General features: G+C 39.3%; 2 protein-coding genes across 3 annotated transcripts in view; one reads left to right on the top strand and one right to left on the bottom strand.

The window, feature by feature from the left end:
- cnksr1 (connector enhancer of kinase suppressor of Ras 1) overlaps positions 1-6,177 on the top strand; it is a 39,685-nt gene extending 33,508 nt beyond the window's left edge. The window contains exons 15-21 of the mRNA XM_084742775.1: positions 402-475; positions 920-991; positions 1,698-1,768; positions 3,190-3,251; positions 3,340-3,430; positions 3,773-3,954; positions 4,978-6,177. Of these exons, the coding sequence (XP_084598901.1) occupies positions 402-475; positions 920-991; positions 1,698-1,768; positions 3,190-3,251; positions 3,340-3,430; positions 3,773-3,954; positions 4,978-5,424 (999 nt within the window). The 3' untranslated portion in view covers positions 5,425-6,177. The remainder of the gene's footprint in view (positions 1-401; positions 476-919; positions 992-1,697; positions 1,769-3,189; positions 3,252-3,339; positions 3,431-3,772; positions 3,955-4,977) is intronic.
- Positions 6,178-10,354: 4,177 nt separating this feature from the next.
- Positions 10,355-15,787, bottom strand: cldn23l (claudin 23-like). 2 transcript variants are annotated; one of them, XM_084743231.1, is made up of 3 exons: positions 15,473-15,787; positions 12,640-12,692; positions 10,355-11,579 (listed from the first exon to the last, which is right to left on the bottom strand). In XM_084743231.1, the coding sequence occupies exon 3, from the start codon at positions 11,377-11,379 to the stop codon at positions 10,618-10,620; it is 762 nt and encodes a 253-aa protein (XP_084599357.1). In that variant the 5' UTR covers positions 11,380-11,579; positions 12,640-12,692; positions 15,473-15,787; the 3' UTR covers positions 10,355-10,617. The 2 variants fall into 2 exon arrangements, with proteins under 2 accessions (XP_084599357.1, XP_084599358.1); XM_084743232.1 differs by having other exon boundaries at positions 12,613-12,692.
- Between the last annotated feature and the right edge of the window lie 443 nt (positions 15,788-16,230).

Consider the following 16,230-nt stretch of genomic DNA (forward strand, 5'->3'; position numbering starts at 1 on the left):
ACACAGGAGTTGCCGTTCTGCTGCTGCCTCTATCTGTTAGTTTGTTTGTTTGTTTATTTGCGAGATCTTTTAAAACACCAACAGCACACCTCTTTCCCGTCGATAAAGGCTGTCTGACAGGAAGGTCAAGAAAATATTCTAAATATAGACATAATAATCTGAACTATCCCTTTAATCTCTGCAGAATCAGTTGAATGACGTAGTAGCATTGAAGCACCCAGTTTCAAAGATGATTTCACTATTGACGTTTTACGATTTTACTGTATTATATCTTGAGTGCCTTTTGTTTGAGTAGGAGTCCATAGTGTTTAAATATTAATTTTGCTGCCTTTCTTTCTCTTCATCCAGTCCCATTTGTAACTTTATTGAATTGTGTGTTTTGTGTTTGTTTTTTCCTGCAGGATGAGAAGGCAGAGGGTTTTGTTAATATAGCCAGCTACAACATAGAGAGCGCCGGAGAGCACAAGAGAAAATAGTAAGGATGAACTTCAAGATGGGTTATATCAACAGGATTTTTAACATTTTGTCTTGGGATATGTGAGGTTTTGTATCTTGTAGAAATTATGAAGGAGTTGAAAAGATATTTCAGTCTTTTAGATGTAACTGGATAGTTTGAAACAAGAGCTTTATTGTCCCGGTGCACAGAGGATGATCTGTCTCAGCATTATGCGTACGTGATGCAAGAAACTGTGCAAAATAAAACCTTTTTTTCTGCATTTTCAAAATTAACTGTTAATGAAAAAGCAGACGTTGTTTTCAATGAAATCATGGAATCTCATCTCGACTGACAAATTTGTTTTACGTGTGTGTGTTTGTGTGTGTGCATGATTTATGTGTTTTAATTTCTCAGTGATGAGCTTCATGTGGCCTGAGATTCACTTCATGTTTGTTCCTCCCTCTTTTTCTCTCTCCTCACAAGCGTGTTTAAAATGTGCCACCAGCGATTTCAGAACTTCTTCTTCGCTGCTGACAACGTCAGCGACATGAGCAAGTGAGTTGAATCGATTACAGACTGAAGCCTTGTCTTTCTTTCTCCAAAACCTAAATGGCAGTTTAATAATGCACATTTTGCCTCCAGTACCACAGTTTAATTTATTTATTTACAAGTTTATTTGACAGGGACCTCATATAATAAACAGTTTCAATACTTCTGATGCATTATACAGGGATGTTGCTCAAAGCTCATTTTCATCTGCAGTCCCTGGGCAGATGAAACAAAATGCAAACAGCAAACACATTACAAACAACAGGCATTATAAATTACTGTTCACAGGATGCATGTAGTATTTACAGATCAACTGTGACAGTTTGATGAATGATTTCATTCTTGGTTCTGTGTTAACCACCTTTTTAGCATCATAGAAAAAGAATAAAAATTAAACAGTTCTTACATACACAACCAGCTCTAAAATGCATCAAGTAGATGAAGTGCATCAGCTACAGAATATAACATCTTCATTCATTCATTTTTTGCCAGCACTGAGCACATTAGAGGTGTTAAATCAAACTCGAACAGGTGTTGGTCTACACTGCCCCCTACAGTTGGCTTCTTAGGATCCTGGTTATATTCTGTCTGACATAGTGATCACTTTTGTTGAAATTTAAACCTCTAGTAGACTAATACTAGACATCACTGAAACGGAAATTGTGTTTTCTTCATTTCTGTTGACATATCATCTTATTTTGTTTATCTCCAGGTGGATTAACTGTCTGATTACAGCCATACAGAAGCATAAGAAGTTCCACACAGGCCCAGACAGTGAAGAAGGTGGGGAAACATTTTTTTCACTGATATTTATACTGTTAATCACTAAAGACTATACACTTAAATATGCATGCAGTGTTCTCATTCATCCAAAATGTCTTGCAATAGCTTGCAACATGCAGCACTTTGGTTTTGCTCCCATTTTGCTCCCACAGACTTTGTTAAAATTCAAGCGCTTCCCATTTGCCACAATAATCAATCTATGTGACATGATTTCACAGTATTATCACGTCATTAACATGATATCAGTATTTGTTTTTAAAAAAATCATGGTCAGTATTGGTGTATGGTGACACCTCTGCCTGCAAGATCATCTGAACCACAAGGACAGCTGATGCAACAGTCGGTTTGCACAGCCAAAGAATTTCTGCACAAACTGTCAGGAACCGTCTCAGAGAAGCTCATCTGTGTGCTCGTCATCCTCACTGAGGTCTTGACCTGGCCGCAGTTCGATTATTGACTTTAGTGGGCAAATGCTCGCCTTCGAGCTGGCCTCTGGCGCTTTGTAGAAGTGTTCTCTTCCTGGATGAATTCCGGTTTTCACTGTACCGGACAGATGGCAGACAGCATGTATGCATGGCGTTGTGTGGGCGAGTGTGTCTGTAGCCTTATGTGAAATAAACACAGTTCAGTGCCTAATAAATGTCTTATTTTCAAGATCAAACTGCACATTAGAACATTTTTATTGCGACCAGTCCAAGACACACCTGTGCAATAATCATGCTGTTTAATTAACATCTCTATATGCCACATCTGTCAGGTGGATAGATTTTCACTAACACAGATTTTATCCACATTTTGAACAAAATTTGAGAGAAATAAACCTTTTGTGTGCATAGTCTAAGATATTTTACTTAAATACATCAAAAATACGAGAAAAAACAACAGTGTTGCATTTATATTTTTCTTGAGTGTAATCTATTTTGCTTGACTTATGATTTAGGGTTTTATAAATAAATTTACTTAAAATGAATTTCATTCTTTGTTAAGGAAATAACCAATATTGCATTATGAGGTGTCCTGATGTAACAAAATAACGGACAGGATTGTTGTGTGTCCTCCTCTGAGTCCATCATGTTTAATCGTGTTTTTGTCAGCCATTTATAAACGAACAATCAAAGGCATCTATTGCAGCCTTATTGATTCATGGTTATGATCATTTCACTGCTCTGAGTTAACAGGTAATGTAGGATGAAGCATAATAACTGTTGCTATGGTTACCTGCTTGTTATATGATTTTAATCAATTCCTACCAGCCAGTCAAAAATAATCAGATAAGTCAAATATGCGTCACGTTTATCTGCATACCAGATGGTTTTTTTTTTACATATATATATATATATATATATATATATATGTATATATATGTATAACGTATCATTGTTATCATTAATTATCAACCTGTTGTGTTTCTTTGTGAACAGAATGTTACAGTGAGACTGAATCAGAAAGTGAGAGATCACCTTCACCCCGCAGAAGATACAAGGTCAGTACAGTCAGAGGTTTGCACATGTATGAACAAACACACCATTTGCAGCACCATTCAGATTACTGTATGTCATTGTGTCCCTCAGAAAGTGCAGTCCAACACTCTGCCTCGGCCCAAGGGGAAGACGAACAAGGCGGCATTATCGAGTAATTCAACAGGGGGCAGCAAAGGAACAGGTATGTTTTTTATAACTCTGTCTCAGTTTTTTTTCTTGATCTCTCTGCTGATTTCTTATTTTCTCTCTCAGTGAATAATTTCTTTAATCTGAGACCTGCTGATAAATGTTTTAATAATCTGAGAGTGGAAAAGTTCATCTTCTTCATGACATGTTTTTTCTCTTGACCTTACCCTGTGGATATTTTGCCGAATCAGCTGTCAACAGATATATGGTTCACAACAGCCTTGTGTGTGATGTTGTCAGCCAAACCCCACTGCTCTGTTTTGTATTTAATTCTCTTTCATGTCTGTTCCTCCATCTTTATTTGTCTCTTTATGTGCATCTTCGTCGCCGTGTGAAGGAGGACCAGTGGACGAGATGGGCATGATGTTAAACAACATAAAGGAAGGAGGAGTTTCTCTGATCGGCCATGAGCAGCCATTTACACACGACCACTTCAGGAAATCATTCATTCGACGCAACAAGAACCCCGTCATCAATGAGAAGGCGCACACACTCCGGGCCCTGCAGAGCACCCTGAAGGTGAGCAGAGAAATCATCCAGCACATCAGTCAGATTCTCTGTCCCAGCATATAATCCATATGATGACATAAACTGCCTTTCCATCGAACGTTCCCACAACTTTTATTCTCAGGAACTACTTCTCAAGGTTCTATCAGTCAGTTGTTGGCTGCGTTTCCACTGCAGTCTAAAGACCCCCGAAAAGAGGCAAACTTTGCTTTTTTCTCTGAAACCTTGTTGATATGTCGAACACAATGAACAAAAAACAAACTGGTTTGCGGCTGCAGGTTTTAAAAAATGGTAGCTGCAAATACCAATCAGAAACGTCCAACGTCCAAAGTTTCTGTGCTCTTTCAATCCTGTACTAGCCCCAAAGCAGGGACTTTTTGGGCAACAAAATATTGTCCCTGGAACTTAATTTAGACCCTGGTCCCTGCAATAAAAGTGTTTTAAGTTCCTCCAAAGGTTCCTAGCCCTTAGGGCAAACTTCCTGTAGTGGAAACACAACCTTCATTCTGCTGTAGTAATTACAAATACAGTTAATTTAGCATTGGCCAGGTAGAAAACACTAGCAGTAATAACCATAAAAAAAGTGCTATATTTTCATGCTTTTGACTGAACTGAAGTTTTAACCTCCACAACTCTGCATCCCAACCAATATTATTGTCGCTGTCAGAGGCTGTGTCAGGCTCTGTTTTAAAGCGCACATCCCTAAAGACAAGTAAGATAAATGAGAAAATACACACAAAACACACTAAACTGAGATTGTGAAGTATGGGAATGAGTGAAGGCGATGTGTGGAATAAGTATGAAACTGGTAGATGTTATGCAGATATGCTGTGATCAGGTTTAAGTTTTAATCTGAGTAGAAGAAGTAAATGCTCACTGTTTATGTATGACACCTCTGTGGTATGTTTTTTTTTCCATTTGATTCAAGGATTTAGAATGAACCAATATAAAAAAAAATACTTTGTACAGCATGGATGTTGTTCTCAGACAGAATCAGAATCTGCACGGTCACTGAAAGTCATTTTTCCTCTCCAGTCCAAAGAGGCGGAGCTTCTGCAGATCAGCAAGATCTTAGACGACCCTGATCTGACGCCATCAAAGTACCGCGAGTGGAAAGAGCACAACGAGGAGCTGATTCAAGAAATCAACAGAGTGGCCGCACTCAAGGCCTCCAAAGAAAAGGGGGGTGACGCGCCGGTGCAGGACACACCTATTGAAGAGGTCGCCATGGAAACCGTTGCCACAGAAACAGCCACAGCAGAGACAGAAGGCGCATACAGGCTGAGCCTCAGCGACGGGGAGCAGTTAGTGGACGCAGAGCCCTCTGATGTTCTCCTGGAGATCCCGCAGGGTTCTCCGAGCACAGAGACGAGCAGTCCGGTGTTAGAACTCAATCTGGGATCGCTGCAGGAGTCAATAAATAAACAGCTGAGTGAAATGGCGGAGAGCGGAGAAGCCTCTGAAAACTACTTCTACATTTAAGGCTACGCCTGGAGCAGTCACACCACTGCAAATTTTGTTTACTAGAATCAGACAAATGGACAACGTTTGACATGCAACAGTGTGAAACGGGTGCATTGCACCAGAGAAGATTAGTTTGAATTGCCATGAAATCAGCACTTTAATCAAGTATGTTAGTGACGTGCATCAGTGCAGACTTGAATTGCAAATTTAGACACAGACTTACTTACAACAAATAAATCTGACAAGTTTACAACAGAGAAAAGAACAATTTGCCAAGTGTCAATCTGAGTTCAGTGTATTTATGAGGATTCTGAGGCTGTTTTGGTCTTCTGATGATAAAAAAAAATTAGAACTTTTATTAGATTTCAGTGTAATATAAGGCATGCCTCTTGTAATGTGATTTGTAAATACAGTTTCACTATAAATACTGTATGTATTTGTTTATTGACCTTAATAAAGGTAAACATCTGAAAGATTTTGCACATCATTTGCTTTGGTAACACTGTTGTAGCTCCTTTTTTGAGTCGTCATGCCCCTGTGGAGAACACTGACTGTACTTCACCACATATATGGACTCTACATGTGTGTGTACTGTACAAACCGTGCATAAAAGCTGTATGACAGTTCTGGTTCAGTGTTCCTTTTTGCCCAAGTCTGCTATGAATGCAGCAACACAATGGAAGACTCTTCAAGCGCTGAGATGTCAGCCCTGCTCCTTTTCACTGTGCTATTCATTGACTTAATAAAAAGGGAGCGTGATGATCACTGAAACATGTTGTGAAGTCCTTGTTGTGGATAAATATCAAGGTCAGGGTGACTGAATGAGGGATGACTCACAAGACTTCCCACATGGAAAAGAAATATTAATTTAATGTTTCTGTCTTTTGTATGAAACTTGCAAAGTAAATATACATATAAGTAGATATGTGTGACATTAAGCCGACATGAGTTGGACAACCATTTATGAAGACGAAATCTTGTAAGTATAGTAAAAAAAACAAAAAAACCAAAAAAAACCAAAAAAAAACCTTACAAGCACTGTTTGTGTCAGATTACATGAAATGTAGTCAGCTACCGAATACAAATTACAAAGCAGTTTTTGTCTTGAGTAGTTGATTTAGAGAGGGACTGTGCACATTAAGTAAAGCACACAGTAAATACTTATAGTAAAAAAAGGGTTAGGGTTGCAATGCAATTTATCTGTAGTCCCTGCCAAGGTGTTAAAAGGCTTCCTAAAAGATGTTGCTGCTGTTGAAAGAAGTACCATTACTTTCAAATCGTTGTTTTTTAAAGATGTAATCGGAACTTTAATCAAGTAACCCTTGACACTTGGATTTAAATATTTTGTAAGCTGATTATGTAATCCTTTACAATACAACCCTCCTTTCAAGACATGTTAGATGTGACATATATGAGATATACAAATGAAAAAATATTGAACACAACAAAAAATATATGTGTATATATATATATATATGGTCGCTCATTGGGTGGAAGTAAAAACACTATGTCCCATATTATGTTCATACTTCATTTATTTTCCATATGGTTGATAAAGCTGATATTTTATCCACCTTCTTTGTATTTGTTTATTCAGTATGTGCATGTGATGCATACCTTTAAATGTGTACGTCCATGAATTTCAGTGTGTCAAGACTCTCTTTCAGTGTAAAGCCTCTTTAAGCTGCTTGGTGAAGTGCTCTTCAGTGAAGAGATTTAATCTAGAAATCGTTTATTCACACTCCAGGCCAAGTATGCTGCTTTCACAATAGTCTGCCATACAGCAGTGACCTTTTATTTTAATTAGCTTTTGATTCAATAATGTCAAAATTGGCATCAAAATCTGAGCTATGAATTAAAATCTAACAATATACAATGTCGAGTTTGCTGGTTGCACTATAGAGTGTTAAAGCACAGACTGTATTTATTGATGCAGGAGTGCACTCACATAATCGCACACACAAACAATACAAAAAGACCCTCTCAAATTCAAAGGCACACTTGTTCTATTGAAGCAAAAAAGAAAAAGTGAACTGGCACATGAATTTTCCAAACTTCTACATTGAGTGTCCTCAATAAAAACACATTAGTGACTCAGATATGTGCCAGATTCAGTGTACTGAACTCCTGCTCTCTGCTACCGTGGATCTGTCACTTAACTTTTACTCACCGGCTGAATTACATCGTTTGCAAACAGAACAGAACTCTTTGTCAATTTACCAGGTTTAACTGCAGTGACCTTGTGTGCTGTGCGTTGGCTGTGACGATCTCTTTGTGCGGGGTCTGAATGTATTTGATTAACTGTCCAACACTTGAACAAGTTGTATAAGTAGCCTCAGTATGTAAGTCTACAGTATAAGGATAGTTCTCCGGGTCCAGACAATCAAATCCACCCACTCAACTGAGCTGGCTGATTCACTGAATATGGAAATCATGCTAGAAGGAAAACAAAGATGTATATGATGATGTATATGAAGAATCATACTGTATATAATGATTTTTACTGGTTTCTGTTCAGTTTTCTACTTGCACAATGAGCTGCACTTCTGTTTACTTCCTGTCAACACTAAAGTAACGTTATCTTTGCCTACAAACTTTGCCTTTTCATCCTTAAGTTACTCACTTCAAATGTCACAGTTAGCTGGAGAGATATTGTTAATTTATTTAATTTTCTAGAAAAGTGAGTTGGCTAGCTGGCATTGTCATCTTGATTCTAACTTGAGAGAGACAAAATAAAACTCACCAACAACATCTTTCCACTGCTCAAACAATCATTAGATCAATATTTTCACTTCTAATGCAGTGAATATAGGGTTTGTTCTGACTAAACAAGAGTTTGCGATTGTTGGAGCAGTGAAAAGATGAGCCAAGAGTTTTATTTTTCTGTTAGACTTGAATCAAGATGACAGTGTTAACTGAGCATTTTGATAAACAACTCAGTGTCCTAGATAACTGTTAGCATTGTCATCTTGATTCAAACTCAGCAGAAGCAAAACAAAACTCACCAAAAATGTCTTGGCTCAGTTTTTCACTGCTACTACAATAGTCAGCTCTTGTTTGGTTGGAATAAACCCTTTATTCACAGCGTTGGATGTGAAAATATCCATCAGTTGTGGAAAGACAGGCCAAGACGTTTTTGGCAAGTTTTATTTTGTTTCTGTCGAGTTTATCAAAGACACAAAGCTGATGGTTAAGTTTAATCAAGCTTTTGATATCACATAAAACACACAGTGATATATTATATTTATGCTTTATTCAATGCAGAACGCACCACCAAGTATGAACACAGTATAACAAGTAAACATCAGCAAATAATTTACAAAGAACAAACAACACCCTGTTGTACATCCTCCTCCTCCTCAATCGTTGTTTTTCTTCTCACTGTTGTCAAGTCAAAAAATGTCACATTCATTAGACGAAGGCTCCTCAGTGGAGGTATTATACAAAGATTTATTCTGACAGGCTAACAAACTGGGTTATTATGGGTAATGTGTTTACAGTTTATCTGATTTTTAAAACTGGTATTTGTCATCGCTTGAATCCAGAGAATATTAAAAGCAGATTGAAAATCCATCTGGAGAAAATTATTCAGGATTGTTTTCTCCACTCCAGAGACCCATATTTGCAAATAAACTGGCACTTTCATGTTTATTGAATACTCTGTTGACATGTGACCTAAAACTAGAAGGTGCTGTAAAATCCATTGAAACGACATCTGAAACAAGCTTTAACAATCATATTTAAAGCCCCAACATTATCTAAGCAACTGCTACTGTCCACTGTCGCAATTTATCACAAGTATTTTACATTTCACAGTTTTGGTCGGACACAAAAAATGTTTCGTGCTAACAGTACAAAGGCATGGCTACAATGTAAAAGGCAGCACAAAGAGACATTTCAGTCATGTTTCACTACATGTTGCAGTTAAAGGCAGCAGGAACTTGAGCTCTTTTCAACCACGATGATCTTAATGAATCCGTAACAATCTTTGCACTCTGTGACTCATCACTTTGAATTCTACAGCCCAAAATTATGTTTCAGTCTGTGTCAGGAGGCAGTTTATACCTGACATTGGAGTGCATTAATCAGGAAGTGGAAACATCCTGTGATTCACAATCATTTATGAATTGACTGATCTCATCAATTGGTAGATCTTTTTTTACTGATGAGTTGAAAGTGACTTTAAGAAGTGTCCAGATTTGTTTAGTTTACTCATGTTTATCTTTAAGTCTTTTAAAGAGATAGGTAAGGTTTTTTGAAGTGGGGGTATTTATCCATAGTCAGTATATTACCTACAGTGGATGGTGGTCGACACGCCCCTGGCTTGGAGATGCAGCACTTTCCTACAGTACCGTGCAGGAAGTTAAGCAATCTACTGCTGTAGACAGGGACAGAAGCAAAACATATTTTAGCCACCTAAAAAGAAAAACAACATTAGTTTAAGTGTACACTATATTTAAAATATTTTCACCCCTCTACCTTGCAGTCAGAAAGCCTTTTCTGACAGGAAACTACCTTTAAATAAGCCAAATATAGTTTTCTCCAAAACTACCGGACTCCCACTGGTTGCTGGCCTACTGCTGCCTCGACTGGATAGTTTGTTTGTGTTAATGTGTGACTTTGGTGAATCCAAACAAACCCTTTAAAAAACAAAACACAAACGTGCAAAACACCAAAGTCGCACGACAACATGAATAAACCGATTGAGGCAGCAGTAGACCAGCAACTGTTCTTGCCTTGTGTTTGTAAAAACGCCCTCTTTGTTGCTGCTATGGTAGATAAAACATGATAAACGTCCCTCCTGGGTGGCCCAGTGTCCAAGACAATGTATTGAGGCATCCTTTTAGCTGTCCTTGCAGTGGACAAAACGTTAGAAAGTGCTCTTCCAGTGAAAAAATGTGATGCAGTGCCATATCGGCTGCCCACATGCTCAAAAATTAGTTGATCCCTCCAATGGCTAAATATTTAGTAGTTCTGTGTGTTTTATTAGAGGTGTAGTAGTTTTTGTACTTCATTTTAATCCAAGCTTTCTGCATGTTGGTGGCACATCGCTTACAGCTGGTGCCCTTTCAAGTTTTTTGCCCCTGCTGCTCATAAGCCTGATCTGCTAGTGCCTGCTGTCATCTACTGTAGGTAACACACTGACTATGGATAAGAACTTCATTCAATTCTACTTCAAAAAATCCAAACTATCCCTTTAAGGTTCACATTCTAACAGCTGACTTCGTATACATTCGTATCTGGCTTGTTGGTGATCTCTGGGCATGAACGACATGCGGGGCAGGCAGGCAGGTCTGGGCAGGACGGGCAGGTCGGACATCTCGGCCGTTTGAAGCTGAACAGCAGAGCGCTACCTCCCAGCACCTGTAAACACGAACCCAACCACCCAAAGTAGAGCGAGCCGGCCGGGTGGAGGCTGAGGTGGGGGAACCTGGGGTTAGTGATCACTTGACTCGGGTCCGCCAGCCCCAACCTTCCTAGGTTGTGGGTGTACACTCCCAGTGCAGTGAGGCTGAGCAGTCCGGATATCACCACCAGGAGTCCCCCCGTAGCCGCTACACCTCTCAGAGGAACATCTGTCCAACATCGGACCCCGACACAGGCCAGGAGAATACCAGTGCCGCACAAGAACAGTGAGGTCAGGACCAAACCTTGAGCCAGGCGGACCCTCGGGTCTCTCTGGTACGGACCTGCCACCGGCCAGCACTGCTTCAGCTCGGAGTGCTCCACCTGCAGGCAGCTCTCCCAAAGTCCATCGGATCGCAGCAACAGCAGCGCCTCCACCGACCCGGACCTGACCCCCCCAACCCCGTGACCCTTCACCCCTGACCGAAGGAGTGACCCCGGCAACGCCACGCCCAGGCGTGCCCGTCCTTCTCTCCACTGTGGGGTGATGGCGGCAGTGAAGACGAGGACCAGTCCCAAAGGGGCGAAGACAATCCCCATCACCATGGAGGCAGGAGTGTGCATCATAGGTGGAGAAAACCTGATTCTGTCTCAACTTTCAAGACATGTAACTGAAATAAAACACACCAGCTGCACAAAAACCTGCCCTGAATATGAGTATTTTTAAAAGACAGTGACAATGGCTGCTGCTCCTCCAGACAGATGCTGCTCGTTGTTATCATATGTTGGTGTTGTGGGTGGTGTCCTCAGAGCAGTGTGGATCTGTTCTGAAAGGGCAAGACAACACACATATGACAATGATGGAGATTAAATTTCACATGGAATAAAATCCAGCCAGGTTCAACAAATGTCCATCTGACATAGGCTTAAGTCAGCTACTGTGCTGTGCTGTACTGTTGGGTCAGATTACACTGAAATGTAGTCTGTTACATTACTACTATTACTATTACATTATGTGTCATTTTCTGTAATCTGTAAAGTAACAATTGGATTACAAAAAAAGCAGCCTAATATGAATAATTTTAGATTACTTTTGGATTACTTCAAAATCAAACATTAAAATTATTGCACCTTATGCTAATATAAAAAATAAGCTACAAAAATCTGTTTCACTCGCTAGCAATTGTCTTTTTAATTGATTTTCACTAAATGGTACTTTGGGGAACATAATCTCTTAGCTATATTGACTAATTCAGATTTTATTGCCTACCACAAGGATAAATAAAAAGGTTTCTGTTTTGAAAAAAAAAAAACAGGAACCTTTTTATTATGTGCCAAGTCTTGTAAAAGCAATAATAATTTCTTTTTATTTTGAAAATGAAATAATTGTGACCAATGAACTTTTATAAATGCCTGACATATCAAAGGTAATATATGCATGTAAATTATATCAAATTGTTTTGTATTCTGTCAAAAAGTCCAATAAACACTTTATTTTTGAAATAGGAGATTTCTGTCAATTATTTGATGTGTCAGGCTTTACAGTGTTAAGTCACCATTAACCAAACTGGCAACCTGCGAGAAGTAATTTATGTCAGATGCGTTTTTTCAGTTAATAGAAGTGGTTATGATGAAAAGAATTCCATCATTTTTAAAAATCCATATTTTAAACATGTAATTTTAAAAAAAGGAATTGAATAGCCCCTGACAATGCAACTATAATCTTATCACACATGATTTAAAAGTAATTTGGGTTGATTATAATCCCAGTTACATGTAATCCATTACTGCCCAACCCTGACTGCATCATCAAAAGCAAAGAGAGTCAGTAAAATAATCAGAACAATAAAAGTTCAACACCTTAATAAATAGAAGTTCATCCGTTACCTCTTCGTTGAAACTCTTCTCTCTTGTAGCTGCAGAATCTTCATCCTGACGGTCTGAGTGAAAGAGAAAATTCAGTTAGAGAGCAGCAGGGTGGTGCAAGTGATGGAGAGTGACAGACGGAGATAAAGAGATGAGAAATAACAGAGGTTTGAGGTGGAGCAGCAGACGAGCGCGGCAGCAGCCAGAGAGAGCAGAGGGAGGTTTGGCTTTGCTGCTCCGGTGCTGGACAGGAAAAGACTGAACGGTTGATGCCTGTCTCTGTTGCTAGGTTACGATAACTTGGCCAGCATCAACGTGACAATGCGTGTGTGTGTGTGTGTGGCTTTATTTATCAGAAGACCTAGTTAGACTCATCACTATAGGAGACCTGATTGCCTTGTGTACACAGACGTTGGCGTGCTTGAGTTCAGTTGTGAATGTGTGCTGTCGTGCCTGTGTGTGCGGGTGTGTGGGCGTGTGTGTGTGTGGGTGTGTGTTGTTTTGTCTGCTGTTTTCCTGACGATTGATGGCCAGTTATGACCTTGGAAGAATTCAGCCAGGTTAGTAATTATGTCAAGTCGGAGTCTGAATGCAGAGTGAGTCCATCTACAGTGTCTCAGCCCGGAGGAGGAGAGAAAGAATGTCCTCTGGGACAAAGACAAGACCACCTGAAGACATGTGTGACTCATGCTGACAAACACCAGCAGCCACAATCAGCATACATCTCTGTCAAGCAAACACACACACTGGGCGTCATATGATGACCCTCTTAAGGGAAGAATAAACAGGATTTGTCAGTTGCTGTTCATAAACGCACCAGAAAGATAGTTTGATTATTGAGTCTCATTCTCAGCTCATCAAATGTTTTGGGTCGGCAAAGTGTCCAGAACACAGAAAAAATACATGCAGCAGGCAGGTTCTCAGCAGATACACACACAACTACACACTTCTTATCATTCATAAGTGATTATTTTTGTCTATGCATTATTTATTTTTAAGAAAAATCTTGCATAGTGTACCTTCAAATGTGAAAACCACCTTTGTTTCATTCTCTTTAACAGGGACACCAGCAATATAGATGCTACAGTCACAATCATGTACACACAGTTCAACCATATTTCTTCTTCTTAAGATAAAAGGCCATTGTGATGACAAAATGAGACAAATAATAAGCTGTTTCTGAGTCTCCTGTGGCTTTTAATTTTCAAGTCCATTTCTGCAAAAAAATTCCTCGGAAAAAAGGAGATCCTGTAAGGCATTATAATGAGAAACTTTCTCAGAATAATGAGTTAGTATCCCAAATCATCAAATTATCTCCTCAAAATAAAAAGAAATGTTCTCAAAACACTGAGTTCCTGTTTTAAATTGATGACTTAGTGTCTTGAAATATTGAGAAATGTTTTATTTTGGTTTAATCCTAAAATTCACTTACAAGTTGCAGTAAACTAGAAATAAAGAAATAAAAATGAAAGCAAAAGGTAACTAAATAACTTCATATAATAGGATAATCCCTATCTAATACCTCTGAAGTTCTGCCTTGAATAATGTAATGTTCATCATCTCTTACCTACTGAAGGGCTGGTTTAGAAACTGCTGAGTTGTAATGACACAGTAGGATTATGCCTCTTACATTAAAACAAAAACACAGAGACAGTGAAGATGAAGATGCCACAGAGAGGAAGTAAAAGGGACAGAGTCCTTCTCCAAAGGGAAGTTTGCTAGACACTTAATGCCCTCATTCCCCATGGGGTCAATGAGGACATTTTCTCTGGCTTGTTTCTTGTGGTCGTTTATAATGAACTCCCCGTGTATATTGATTGTGAAACTGCCAGAACGCACGCTGAGGAAACATCTGTGTGGCAAGTAATTCTTTATCATTATTCTTACATTTAAAAATGGCCACTAAAGTCACATAACGAGAGACTGACAAAACAAGTTGAACATTGGACAACTTCTCTGCTGAGTTTAGGCTTTAAGAACTGAATTTAAAAAAAAAATGTGATCATATCAGCAAGACATAAAATAAATGATGTTGCTAAATAACCAATTTATTCTAACTTAGGCAGCTGAATGATTTATCCAGATACCATCTTATATTTGTTTTGGTGCACTATGGAGAGGATATTCAGCCTACATGAATCATATTGGTAAATCTGACCACATTAATGATAAGATATTTCACCTCTGGAAATGTCACCAGAGGGCTGATGACATTTAGCTCGAGGAGACGGGCCAGTCACCTTTATGAGGATAATGGGAAATCTAATTTTGAAGATCCAAGCCAGTCAAGTGGGTACAGCAGAATCTTGAATAAAAGAGATCAAATGGAGAATGCATGCCTGGATGTTCAAGGGATCCAAGTGTCTTTTCATAAACACATACCTTTCTTCAAGTGTCATCTGCGTCTCACATTATATTGCAAGTATTTCCTGCTCTGCTACCTGAATGCTTTGACTTTATTGCCATGACAGGAAGGAGAGTCTTCTCTGCAGGTAGCTGCAATAAAGTCTCACCTCAATCCACATTAAAAGGCTTTGGTATGTTTTTGTACTCAGATGTCACTTGTTACTTTTGGACAATGATCACACCAAAAGATGCACCTCTGACTGTCTGCCACTGCGATGCAATTTAAAACGTCCTGATCATCGTGTGTTTGTTATGTTGTGAGGCAGAGGAAACATCTGCAGAGAGGCACAGCATTGAAAAGGCATGAATTGAAATTGATGAATATACTGCAGGTTATTAATATCTCAAACACTTCTTCACACACACAGGCACATTTTGAGCGAACACACGCTCTCTCTCTCACACACACACACACACAGGCTTGGACACAGTCCATGTAGTCACTTACCATTCAGGAGGGGTTGTCTGTGGGTATCTCACTGCAGATCGCTGGCTGCCTCCCTGCTCTCCTCTGAATGGCGACAACATGTTTCACTCTCTGGCAGCAGATGGTGCAACCACCTCTTCATTATCCTCGCTCTCTCTTCCTTCTCACCTAGCTTTGCTTCAGCAGTCCCTACACCTGTCTCTGCCTCCCAATTATCTCTGTCCTCCTGTCTCTGTTTGTCCTTGTGTCTGTCCCTGTTTTTCTGTCTGCTTGCCTTACTGCCTCCTCTCCTCTGTTTGTGTGTGTGCGCCTCTCTCTTTGGCTTGCTGAAGGATGTCTGTGTTATATCGAGGACAGAGTGCCTCCCTGCTTTTCCCTGTCAGTGCCACCAAATAGGGGAAGGCAGTGAGCTTTTTTGTATACACCAGCACTTCAACACGTTTGTGCTGCCAATTTTGGAGCACAGGGAGCTGATGGAAAATCAAAGTGTGATTTGTTTTTGTTTGTGTGTTAATCTGCATATTATGAAAGCCTGTTTTTGCTAATGTGGTGGGAGAAAAAACATCCTGTAAGTCATTCTAATCAGAATCCTTCTTGAGATTATGAGTAAGTATGGTGAGTTAGTAGAAAATAGTTGCAGTGCTGTGTAAAACGTAAATAAAAACAGAGTGCATGATTTGACTTTCCCCTACATATATTGATATGAATACAGTACAAAGACAAGATTATTAATATTCAAGCTGATGTTGAAAGTTATGCAGCGCTCAGAAAACACCAGT

Source organism: Lutjanus erythropterus, chromosome 18, assembly GCF_056507025.1.
Source record: "Lutjanus erythropterus isolate fLutEry1 chromosome 18, fLutEry1.hap2, whole genome shotgun sequence".
In the NCBI taxonomy this organism is placed as follows: Eukaryota; Metazoa; Chordata; class Actinopteri; order Lutjaniformes; family Lutjanidae; genus Lutjanus; species Lutjanus erythropterus.